At 43.9% G+C, this 12158-nt stretch overlaps 1 protein-coding gene across 14 annotated transcripts in view; it reads right to left on the minus strand.

Moving 5' to 3' along the window:
• The window catches only part of LOC108937704 (protein scribble homolog), a 71918-nt gene that overhangs the window by 2383 nt on the left and 57377 nt on the right, over positions 1-12158 (minus strand). For 4 of the 14 annotated variants that reach the window (XM_018757773.2, XM_018757775.2, XM_018757774.2 and 1 more), the window contains 11 exons: positions 11531-11644; positions 11127-11177; positions 10399-10563; positions 9651-9813; positions 9304-9520; positions 8593-8682; positions 8199-8387; positions 6313-6452; positions 5951-5988; positions 4960-5034; positions 2211-2262 (listed from right to left, as the gene is read on the minus strand). In XM_018757773.2, coding sequence (XP_018613289.1) covers positions 2211-2262; positions 4960-5034; positions 5951-5988; positions 6313-6452; positions 8199-8387; positions 8593-8682; positions 9304-9520; positions 9651-9813; positions 10399-10563; positions 11127-11177; positions 11531-11644 — 1294 coding nt within the window. Of the gene's footprint in view, positions 1-1675; positions 1710-2210; positions 2263-4955; positions 5654-5950; positions 5989-6312; positions 6453-6891; positions 7018-8198; positions 8388-8592; positions 8683-9303; positions 9521-9650; positions 9814-10398; positions 10564-11126; positions 11178-11530; positions 11645-12158 lie in introns of those variants that run through there. The other 10 variants (XM_018757784.2, XM_018757776.2, XM_018757783.2 and 7 more) reach the window with 9 other exon arrangements.

A 12158-nucleotide genomic window follows, 5' to 3' on the forward strand; every position in this document is an offset into this window, starting at 1 on the left:
TTCTACTGTTACTCTTCCAACTTAAATATTACAAACTAAAGGGGTCCATCACAAAATATTTAAATGTTGATGTTGAATAAGCACTGGTACATTCTAAAGTGTAAGTACGACCATTGCTGTAGAGACTTCAGAATAATGCAGTTTTTAAATGGAGGAGCTTTGAAAGTGCCACAGACAGGCTGTCTAAAAGAAAGAGATCCATCAGCACACTGAAAATACCAAGATTACAGCTCTTGTTATGTCAGAGGCTGATGGGATACACTTAGTGTGTCCGAAAAGCAGATATTAGTGCAGAGGCTCGCAAAATTAAAGTTCCACTCAAATCAGCTGCTTATCCATGTCATATGGTTTCACCCCACAGAACAGCCACCTTTTACTATTACCGCCTTTGACATTACAAAAGTGAACCTATCCCTCACATGACAGGGTTAATTTGATCCATGGAATCACCATTAGGTAAATTTGTCATTATTGGATTAAATTATTTCTAATTGGGAGAAAAAAATTGGTCTCCAGACAAAAAATATCATTTCTGGCCTATCTTTGTAATACATTTCTTTTTACTTTAATTGTTCAATGCCTTTGCAGTGTTTTCCCATTGCGTTTTGAGCTTCCTCACTGATGTTTACGATATAAAGTTCTCAAGACTGCTGCCCTGTGTCTTTCACTCTGCTGTTTGAGATGCCATGTAGCATTTCTAACCGATGGTTGATGCTGGATGATCATTTAATCTCAAGATGACATTTTTTTGTTAACACCAGCTGTCTGTTTCCAGGGTAATGAGGGAATGAATACCCCAGTTTTACCCAGAAAATAGCTACACAGACACCACCAAGGGGCAAAAAAGTCTGATACAAGTGGTGATGCCATTACACAAAATAAAATACCCATTGTGGGGAAAAAAAATGACCACATAACAGGCAAAAATGCAGATTTGCAGAACAGAAAGCCTATTGTATGAAAAACGTTATATATTCTCACAGGATTTTTGCAATTTTTTCCCTGTATGGAAAGCTGTTTTAATGAATGGGTGTATTGTTCTGAATGGCAAGAAACATATATCCTGTATACAGGAACTCCAACTGCATTAATCAGAAAGGCATTAGGTTAAGCTACTCATTAAGTCTCTCTCTAACTTCTTGTCCGAACCAGGCGCACGGGAGTTCAGAGCCTATCCCGGAACCACAGGGTACAAGGCTAAGTGGAATACACCCTGGATGGGATGCCAGTACATCCCAAGGCAGCCGAATGCGCACATATTCACTCATTACGAGCAACTCAGAGTCACCAATTCACCTGAAATGCCTGTCTTTGGACTGTGGGAGGAAACCGGAGGAAACCAGAAGAAAACCCACACAGACATGGTGAGAAGGTGCAAACTCCTCACAGACTGAGGTTCTCAAACTACACCTGAAAAGCTGAGGTACTATGAGGCGGCAGCACTACCAACTGTGCCACCATGCCACCTTCAGCTATTCAGTGCTGAATTAAGTGATGGAGTCACAGGATTATTGCAAAAAGTAGTATCTCCCAGTTATATCCCCATTTCAAGTTTATATACGGAAGCCTGCTTCCGTACCATGATCGTACCGTTCCCCACACCATGATCGTACACACAGAAAAGAGAAGCAAGGAGGCAACCATCATGTTCCACACCAACACACTCAAATCCTACCAATTTCTGACAGCTCTTTATCCTGGGAAGTCACCTGAATTTGGGAATAATCACATGGGATCATGTCAACACATAGCAAGGTAGAAAGAGCACTGCTGTGTTGTTGGACACCCTCTCCTCTCTCACAATGGTTAAGAAAATTAAAATGGTAACAATACTTGGACCCAAGAGGTTTATTTTTCTCCATATCTGTGGCTTGGAAGTTTTTTCTTTCCACAGTAGGCAGATAGTGTACTGTTCTGAAATAAGTTATCAAACTACCTTCATTTAAAATTTTGGTTTATCATAATTTGTGTCAAATGTGTCAAACGTGCCCTTTTGTTCACTGCACTGTGTCACATTGATCATGTGTCCACAAATGAAAACAAAATCAGTTAAATTAATAAAGATCACAGTATAACAATGCAACTGATACTAAATGCTGCAATCAGTTTTACAGCACATAACAGGTGTCCCTGCAACTTTTAAATCCCACGGTATCATGATTATCTGCAAAAGCACTCGCTTTAGCATTGACAACAAATATAGAACTCACCACAATTGCCTGAACTGTCCATGTAGCGAAGGTCATCTGCATTGTCAGGGGACTGGAAGAGAAAAGAGATTATGAGGTGGTGGGAAAGGTAGCAAGATCAACCACCATGTGGACAGGGGTCCAGGCTGATAGAACAAAGGTGGGTGTCACACTTCGGAGGGTTCCATTCACTGCACACCTCAAATCTGGGACCCTGGCAGCCTTAGCTCACCATCAGTAGAAAAAAAACCTTTCATTAAATAGGAACAGGGTGTAAACAGTATTGCCTAAGAACAAAGTTCCTTGTGGGCATAAAAGGATGGGATTTAATATCTTAATTATTAAAATATAGTTTCCAAGTCAGTCACAACAACAATTTCCACCTGTAGAATTACTTGCAGAACAGGAGAAGCTACTGGTAAGCACTAGAAAACACTGTCCTTGCTGAGCTGTGTGTTTGAGTCCCTAAAACGCACCCACAGCCAGCCTGGCCCTCTGGGACACTATGTGGCTGAGGACATGGTGTTCAAACAGGCTACACCAGGGTGCAATAAACATTGAGCACAGTAAGCAAAACAGATCATCACAGACACAAGACCATCTCCCACTGCCAAGGACATGCAAGCCTCCACAGCACGTCACACAGACCTCTCTTAGGTTTCACAAAAGGCCAGCAAGCGATTTTGCTCCACTGACTGATCTAACCACCATCGGTCCCCACAATGTCCCATTGATATCCACCCATCGCTCCTTACTAAGTAACTCAACCTTTGTGCAGACAATGCAAACTTGGCAGATATTGAAAATGAATCTGTCTCAGTGGGGTCCCTTCTGTTTATGAAACTTAGAAGGGATGTGAAATGGATCACTGACCCTGAAACACATACACCGCAGTACCCCCCAACTCAGTTTTACTCCTGGTGCAAGAAATACCTGGGAAAGCACTTGTCAAAAACGGTCACAAGCGTAAATTTGAGGCTCCCATAACAAATGCTGAGGGTACAACCTACATGAATCTCACTTCCAGTTTGACACTTGAAACAAACACACACCATATATAGCTCCTGGGAAAATGTACCCAAAAGCAGGGTGTGAGCTTCCTGCTGCCTTTTCAGCTCTGCCACATGCTGGTCTCTCACAGAAGATGTACTCGTAAAAGGAATACCCTCTGGACTGAGCACTGGCAGACTGAGCTCAAAAGGGAGCCACCTGGAATTTAAATTAGCATTACATCTTCATCCCGGAGAACTGGCATGTGCTTTTTTTTTTTTTTAATATTTTATTTATTCCTTAAGCTGTTTGGGTAGTGCTGCTTTCTTATTGTCTCACATGTGAGCTCTCAGTACCACAACTTTCTTTACATCCAGTATTTTTTCCCTCTTCACGACTTGCTCTGGAACTATTCAGTCTTGGGTTATTCCCCTCTCTTCTGTCTCTACTTGTCATACGAATGCTGCTGTTATCTGAATTTCTTTGGGAATCAATGAAGCCTTATCATCTAGCTTGTCTATGTCTTGATATTTCATGAGAAAAAAAAAAAAAAATTAAGCTTGGCACCTTGCTGGACAACATTTACAGCAGTTAAGAATCAGCAAACAAACGTTCTTAACCACTTCAATTCTCCACTCCACAGGAAGAATGATCTGCCCAGCCTTGCAACAAGAGTATTCAAAGGAATAACATGACAAAACATTTCAGCAAGGACAGAAGACAACCGTTTGGTGGCCTCCCAATCCGGAACGTCAACGATTTCATTACAGATTAGCAGGTTCACCAGCACTGACACATGCTGACAAACACAATAGACAAAATAGGCAGCAGCTCAACCCAGCACATTTACAACAGAGAAACACACACACAGAGCCATAGACAACTTGACACCAAACCTTAAGTCAGAGAAACGCTAACCTCTCCCTCCCCCCCCTCCCGTAGCCTCCAGGTACACTTCGGCTCGACATCCACCCACAAATAAGAAGCGATAACTAATATATCCATTTGCCCATTCTTAAAATAAAAGCTTGTTTTTATCTAGTGCTGCTTCACTGTATTCAATGTTTCTTGATCATGACTATTACTTGATGACTTAACAGTGGATGGTTCTATAGCATTGACCAGATTGAACTTCTGTGGGTGGCGTCTTTCGTTTTTGCCGCAGAAAGTTTTGGTGGAGGTCACGGGATGACTGCTGTCCCAGAAGCTGATTGGTTAGTGAGCTGCACCCAAGGAGGTACAGGCAAGGATGTGCTTTGTGAGTCAGAATGTCAGCCAGCTGAGCGTTGTGCAGGGTGAGTGTGAAGATGCTGACGAGCTACTGTCATTAATGGAGTTTTGAGGAGGTTGGGCAAATGGAGGATCTCTATTCGTGCTATATATCTCAATTTATCTGCATAAGCATTCATATTCATTTGTGAATAGGAGATCACTGCAGGATGATTGCATGGTATGTAGTTTTACTATAATTGACGGTAGTGGCAATTATTGAGTATGATGGATAGTAGATTTAGGAGGTCGAAGTATAGCAAATAATCAAGGACTTGCAATAATTAATCAAGCCTCAAAATGCAGGGAACGTAGCCTACGTCATTTTCCTATAAATCAATCAGTGCAACTACTAATGGACCCAGCTGACCTAATTGTCCTGGGTACAATGACTTCCACTGTCCAGATGCCCAGAGCTAAGGGTGGAACAGCATGTGGTGTCAGGGGCAGAGTGCAGGGCGGGGCAGTAGAAGCAGGAAGGAGTCCCAGAAACTGAGCATGCAGGTGATACCTGGATGTCGTATACAGGTTTGGAAGAGGGAATTGCAGCAAACTGCCGGTAGTCAAACTTCTTTTCTGACAGGGACTAGAAGGGACAGCAAATAGGAATGAGTGAGCAAAGAAGCGGTGGGATGATAAGCTGCACAGGGGACTGGGGCCTGTGGCAGCCCTGGGATGTTTCCGTAGCCACGACTGGCTCAATGGATGCAGTTACTTATGAGGATGGTGGAGTGTAAAGCAAGGTGAAAACGATGGCCAATGACATTTGAGGTGGTTGCCATTCAGAGTCCTTTCAATAACAGCAATGATTGGCAGGAAAAAGACAAGGGGGAATAAGAGGAACACTCAGTTTAATCGCTATCAACGGATGAAAACCCCTGCTAAAAATACCCTAAATGAATTCTTTGTTTTGGATTATAAAGACAGTGTTAAAAGACAGTGTTTACTACTGATAAGCAGACTTGACAAGTGTGCCTATAATTTCAACTGACAAGCACAGAACTGCTGAATTCTAAGTTCTGAGCTCTGACTGTCCAAACAAACCAATCTCAAGTCATACGAAGACCACCCTGCACCAGTCGTTAAAGCTGTGGTATTTGCTATGAAACTACATTAGAGAAGTAGGAAGGAGAAGGGAAATGGTGAGGAGAGGTCTGGGATTTAGGAAGAACTAGGAAGCTCTCTGAATCAAGAGAGCTGCCGCCCTGCAAAAAAAAAAAAAAAAAAATTCAGAGAAAGTAAACTGAAGACAGAGTGCAAAGAAGGTATTTAAACCTTGCTGTCTGAAAATCACATCAATCTTTCACTGCTGACATATATTTCCCACTGGTTCACTCTGTGTGACAGATGGCATTTATCAACACAAATGATAAGAGGACACATCCTTCCGAACACATTGTGTCTGTGTGATGCCCAAAAGGCACACTAAATGCATTTATTACTTTGCCTGGAGAAGAGGGCCATGGTAGTGGGAGGACTGGGTAAACATTAATAGTCCTTACCAGTCTGCCTGGTGACGTTACGGTTCGGGGGCTGGTATCTGATGATGAAAAAGAGGAAAACATTGATGATTGTGACTGGAATGGCAATAAGTTCTGCCTGAAGCATAGTTGTAAACAATGCACACGAATACTGCTAAACTGCACACATTTCATAGCTGTTTCCATTTCTCAAGAGTATGTAGAGTCTGTACTGAGCAGGGACACACATGGTAAACATTTCTAGGAGACACACCAACATGCACATCTGCAAACATTTAAATGAAGCTACTTTTAAAGGCATGGCTTGTAAGTTATACAGTTTGCGTGCAAGATCTGAGAAAGAGTACAGGAGGAACTGTGGGGAGGATCTGCTTTGGACTGACCTTCCAGGGGCGTGGGAGAAGGCGTTGGGGCAGGCGAAGGTGATTCAGTCAGCCGGTCCAGGGTACCACGCTTCTTCATATCCTGAGACTTGGCAATCACCATCTGGGCTTTGAGGGCATCCTGTTCCAGGGACTTCATCCTATAAGACAAGAAACAGCATAAGAGAAGCAGACAGGAGCATAGCTGATAGGGAGCAAGAGGCAGGTAAAGAAGTGGGAGAGAGAGGGAAAGTGTGAGACAGGAGGACAGGAACACAGCTGAGAGGCAGATAAGAAGCAGGAGAGGTCAGCATGCTGGTGAAGAGCTGAACAGTAAGACAGGAAGCAGAAACAAACACTTTGAGGGAAAAGGGGGAGAGAAAGAGAGCGCACAGTGAAAGTACAAGAATACTGCAGGAACACGTATTGCAAACAGCTGGCTAACAGGTGATAGGGAAGAAATGGCAAGCTCAAGCACAATACAGTGCCATGAACTGCAGTGAGTGCCATTCACAGCACGCATGAATCCCTGCACCCGCTTCAGAGCATCTGCAGCCCAACCCCACAATGCAATGCAGCAGGCAGGACAGAGGGCCAGACCTTAGCTGGGAGGTAGCCTGGGAGGTGGCAGCGGTGAGCTGCTGAGATGCCCTCACTCGCGACTGGTAGAGCCTTTTAGCCAGGTCCTTCTCATACTGTCTAACATCCTCCTCCAGCCCATAGGGTCTGGTACAGGACAGGGTGGGAGGGTGGGGGCTGGAGGGGAAGGAGGTCATGCAGGAAATAGGGTCACAGGGGAGAGGACAGGAACAAATACATACACGCAGACAAAGAGAGGGAAATAACAGTCGGGAGATAAAACACTGAAACACAAAGGACAGTTAAGGGGAGAGAAGAAAGAACCAGCTACCAAGAATGAGGGAAAGAATGGAAAAATAACATCAGACAAGAAAGAGGAAGATCACACAAGATAGCACAAGCAAAGGGTTCACAAAAATTTGATAAAACTACAGCAATCTCTAATACCTAAACATATAAGCATGCAGCATGGTCTAGCAATGCTACACCTACACACCTTTTTATACCTAAGTTACATTACTCTGTTGTGCTCTTCGTTGCCTTTTTGCAAGAACATCACTTGTAAAAACTGAGGTAGGGCTGCCAATTTAAGTATTAAAATATGAACTAGTGTTGTAAGCAATTAAAACATTAAAAAAATAAATACATACATTGTATACAAAGATAAACATTTTGTTTCCTTGTTCAAGGTAATCATTAATTTCTTTGATGCTGCTGTTGGATAGACTGCATTTGTTTAATGATTTTCCGATTTACCCGGGGTGACCCCCTGTACGAGGCCATTAGCTGGCAATCAATCTCCCCTGAGCTGATATTCAAACACTGACACATAACACCTACATTGAAAAAGGTGAAAAATGACACAGACTAAAGTACGTTCAAGGGCAAACCAGAAAGCGTAAGAGAAACAGAGAGGGGAGAAGACTGGAAGTGATGGAGAAGTTTCCTTTTTCCCCTCTGCTGGGGCCTGCTGCTCATCTATAGCTCTCATTTGGGTGTACATGTGTCAAAGGATGAATGATTATTGCATGTATGTGAAAGGAACATGGAGAAATACACTGTGTTGCATATATTTACTTTATTGCACTTGTGTGTGTTTATTATTGATTTATCATCTCATGCTTTTCTCCAAAGCAACTAACATTGTTAGGTTTGTACACTGATTCATGCATTGGGTAATTTTTACTATACCATTTCAGGGCGTGCCCCAGCAAAAGGTTGGGTTTGAACCCTGGTCCTTCAAGCGCAAGGGTGCAGCACTAAACACTAGGCTACCCTTTATTATGTGTGTGCGCATGCACGTGATGAGGGTGCCTGTGAAAACACACCGTGCTGCTCTCCACATAGCCCTTTTCTCTGCTTCCAGCGCACGCCTCTCTGCTGGGGACAGCTCCCGGTCGACACTCGCAGCAGCTAGCAGTTCTGGGCTCTGCATACGGAGTCTTTCCTGGTGCCGTCGCTCTGCCTTGGCTGTACGGATGGGGGCACTGGGCTCCCCAGGGTATACGGGGCTCAGACTGGTGGGGTATTTATGCACAGTCAGTGCATGTGGTCAACATACACACACAATGCTAAGGTTCATGAACAAAGCACGTACAAAGCATGAACACAATAGGCCAAGAGAGTAAACAAAAAATGGGTAAAAACACAGAAAGAACACACAGTTACTATAAGTATGTTAATAAAACTCAACAGGATAAGATTTTTTTAAAAAAGTATTACCCAGTCATGGAGTTGGGCCTCTGCTCCACTCTGAAGCTGTCCTCAAGGGAGTTCCTCTGGGAGTCCCCTCTCCCATCCACAGAGGAAGGCCTGTTGACACAGAATTGGCAATCAGCAACCACCACTGGACAGCCTTACTGGGGGTGGGCATACCCACTGAAAGAGGGTGTCAAATGTTACTGCGGTTGGTGGTAGACAAGATAGCTGGTAGCGTAGTGGTTAGAGTTGCTTCCTTTGGAACCAAAGGTCACAAGTTCAAATCCCACATGCTACTGTAGTACCTTTGAGTAAGGTACCTACCCTAAATTACTCCAGTAAAATTACTCAGCTGTATAAAATGGGTAAATAACTGTAGGTATCTTAACATTGTAAGTTGCTCTGGAGAAAAGTGTCAGCGAAATGAGAAAATGTACAAGATGGGCTGGCCCACAGGTAGGAGCCTGGTTATACCCAGCATGCAATTCAAAACTTTTGCTGGTGGAATTCTATAGAACCCTGATATTCACATAAAGAGAGCTTCTTAAATGCACTGCACCAGTCAAAAGTTTGAGTGTAGGTGGGTATTCTGGGCAATACGTGTATTGGACAAAATGGATATCAAAATACAATTACACTTGAACGTTCATATTGCACTATCAGTACTAGTTGAACAGGGTTTCTAAAGTGAATTAGACAGGAATTATGCCATAAGAAATGCAACAGCAATAGTACCCTGAGCTAGGAGGTGTGGCTGGGTAGCTGGGGGGTGTGACGCAAGGCCTGGGGGACGAAGATGTCTGGCTGGCAACACTCTCAATCTTGTATTCCACTCCGTCCAGCAACACTTTGCCCTGGGCCTTGATCTCAGTCATCTGCTTGGCGAGGTCCTCCTCATCTTCCTCATCCTCATCCAGCAGGTAGTCCTGGGCACACTGCTCAATCCTCCTTGCTGATGCAACAAGTGAACATAAAGAAGCCATTTTCACAAGCTTAGTGATTGTTTCCTACATGCAATGTTACTGCCAGACTACTAAATTATCTAAAGTCATTGAATTATGTTGGTGGGAACAAGAAACAACCTTCCTCTTCCTTCATCTTCTTCAGATCATCCTCTCCAACCAGAGAGACACGAGGCTTGGGCTTGGTGTTGGGTGTCTGTTGCTTGACATCAATCTCAAAGTATTTTTGGCGGTCCCTAAAGGAACGCTGTTCTGGGCTTCCCCGTCCGGTGGATGCTGGAGACTGGTAAGAGGAAGGATGCTCTCCTTTAGACAATCATCGCAGGAAGTTGGTTGTTAAAAATATGCAAGCTTGCTCCATAAAGGCAGCCTCCTCAGTGTGATTACTCTGGCAAAGTTACTAAAGTTATATTTCGATCTGAAACGATGGCAGTGCTCTACAATATGTATATTGTAAAGAAAAAAAAAATTCAACTGTTACGAGTTGAAAAGTTTTACTTTTACATTTTCAATTTATTGTAAAGTTTTACAACCTATTTTATTCAGTGATGAAAGATGGTTCACGTTGAAGCATTTGTTTGAGAAACTCAAATTTCTGAAATTCAGAAATATCTGAAAGTTTTTTCAGACATTTTTTGCATCAGACATACGTATGCATGTCAGCTAAAACAAATTGCAAGCACTGAATAAGGAGGAATCCCTACAGCCACCCTAAAGCTGCACACAAGAAGAAAAGCCAAGGATTAGTGGGGAGAGCGCCAAAGCCGGAGACCAGGGCAAGCCCACTCCAGCAACACGCAGAACTGGTGCCCAGCAGTTCCTCCACCTGAAAGTCCACCTCCACCCGGGCATTGCACGCCACGGGTACCTGCAACTCCAGTGAGGTCCGGGACAGGCGTGGCACTGCTGCCAGGCTCAGGTAGTCCCGGCGGTCTGAGGAGAAGGACCTGCGTGAGGAGATAGGGGCTGCGCCTGCTCTTACACCAGAGTTGGCCTTCATCTCGCTCTCAAACACGTCGTTGTCCAGCTCAGGCTGCAAGAGCCACAGAGGCTGTCATTGTACTGCCTGCAGGCTAGGGGCTCCACAATGAGAGACCACTGCACACACCTGACCTCAGCGATGGACACGCACCAGCAGGGTTCCACATCTAAATCAACAACACTTTCCCTGCCTGTCGTCCTCTCCCAAACCTACTCTCCCACAACTGTAAGCCCCCCTGGCTGGCTATAAAGAGTAACAAAAATATGAAAAACATGCAATTTACCACAGCCAGTCCAACTAACAAAACCTATTTCACTACCGACTCAACTTTTGCAATGAGTGGATCCATTCTTTTCTCATATTCCCACAGGTTATGCTATGCAATTCAAGCATGTGCTCTTCAAGGATAGCTTGAATAATCAGAGAACAACATTTGCTTAGAATAAATCAATACAATTAACGTCTGAATTCACTGACCACAGAATGTATTTAGTATGAAAAACCTATGCATGGGCTCCAGGCACAATGGGAGCTTTTTTTTTTTTTAATAGAAGCACAAAAGATCAGTCTGTGAGAAAGCAGGGAGAAACCAAGATTCCATAGTAAGGACTCACCTCCACCACAGGTGACCTTGGTTGGATGTTGTTCCTTTGGCTGACAGGCTCCTGTAGAAAGAGACAGTGAGGATATACCAAAGAGGCAACTTGGCCATGAGCCTGAACAGACAAGGCCAGATATAAAGGGACACAGTAGGACGTTCTCAGGGGAGGAAGTGGGCCGGTCTCCTCAATAAAGGAGAGAACTCGAGATAAAGTAATTTTTCAAAAAGTTTAAATGAGATTTGGGTAAAGAAAAAATTAATTTAAATGTGGTGCCATCATTTTATCTGTTCTGCAGTAAACTTCATGCAAGGAAGCCATGCTGCTGTAGAACTCTCGTGTATAACAGGTCTAGTCAGGATTTCCAGGAAGGTGGCACTCCATGTAGCCGTAGCTAACAGGGGATGGCTTCCGTGTACCTGTGGCGGATCCAGCAGTGCCAGAGAAGGGGGCACAGCCGCAAAGGCCTTGTATGCCTGCTTGATGTTGATGGGAAAGTCATCAGGAGAGCGGGGAGAGGGAGCCTGAGGCTGCTGAGGAGGAGGAGGAGGGGCAGGCGGAAAGGGCAAAGACAGGAGGAAGGGAAGGCATCCAGGATAAGGCGAGGGCTGAGACTGAGAAAAAACACTGCCCACTCTAACACTTATATGATAGCAGGAAAGAGGATAAGAGAATTTCATATTAGTCTAAGAAGAGAAAGGAGACTGAAGGACAGATGTGGTACATTTCAGAAAAAAGAATGGACAAGTTTTGTGGAGGGCCCTGCTAATTAACATGTTTGCCTACAGAACCTGGTGGAATGTACTAGAAGAATGTGGAAAATATTCCAGAGTAGCTTCTAGGAGCACAGTGGACACTGAAAAGTCCCCATTCACATGAGTGCTGGTAAACTGTGAAAGCTGTAGAACCTGATTCCTTCAGATATCCTTTAAGGCCCTGATGACAGAGAGAGCCTCCACAAAAAATACTACCTAAACAGTTGTATTTATGGTGACATAAATCAATTAGAGGTAATTTTAAAGCTAGAAAATCTGCTCAGCTGGACAT

The sequence above is a fragment of the Scleropages formosus genome, chromosome 7 (genome assembly GCF_900964775.1).
Source record: "Scleropages formosus chromosome 7, fSclFor1.1, whole genome shotgun sequence".
Lineage (NCBI taxonomy): Eukaryota > Metazoa > Chordata > Actinopteri > Osteoglossiformes > Osteoglossidae > Scleropages > Scleropages formosus.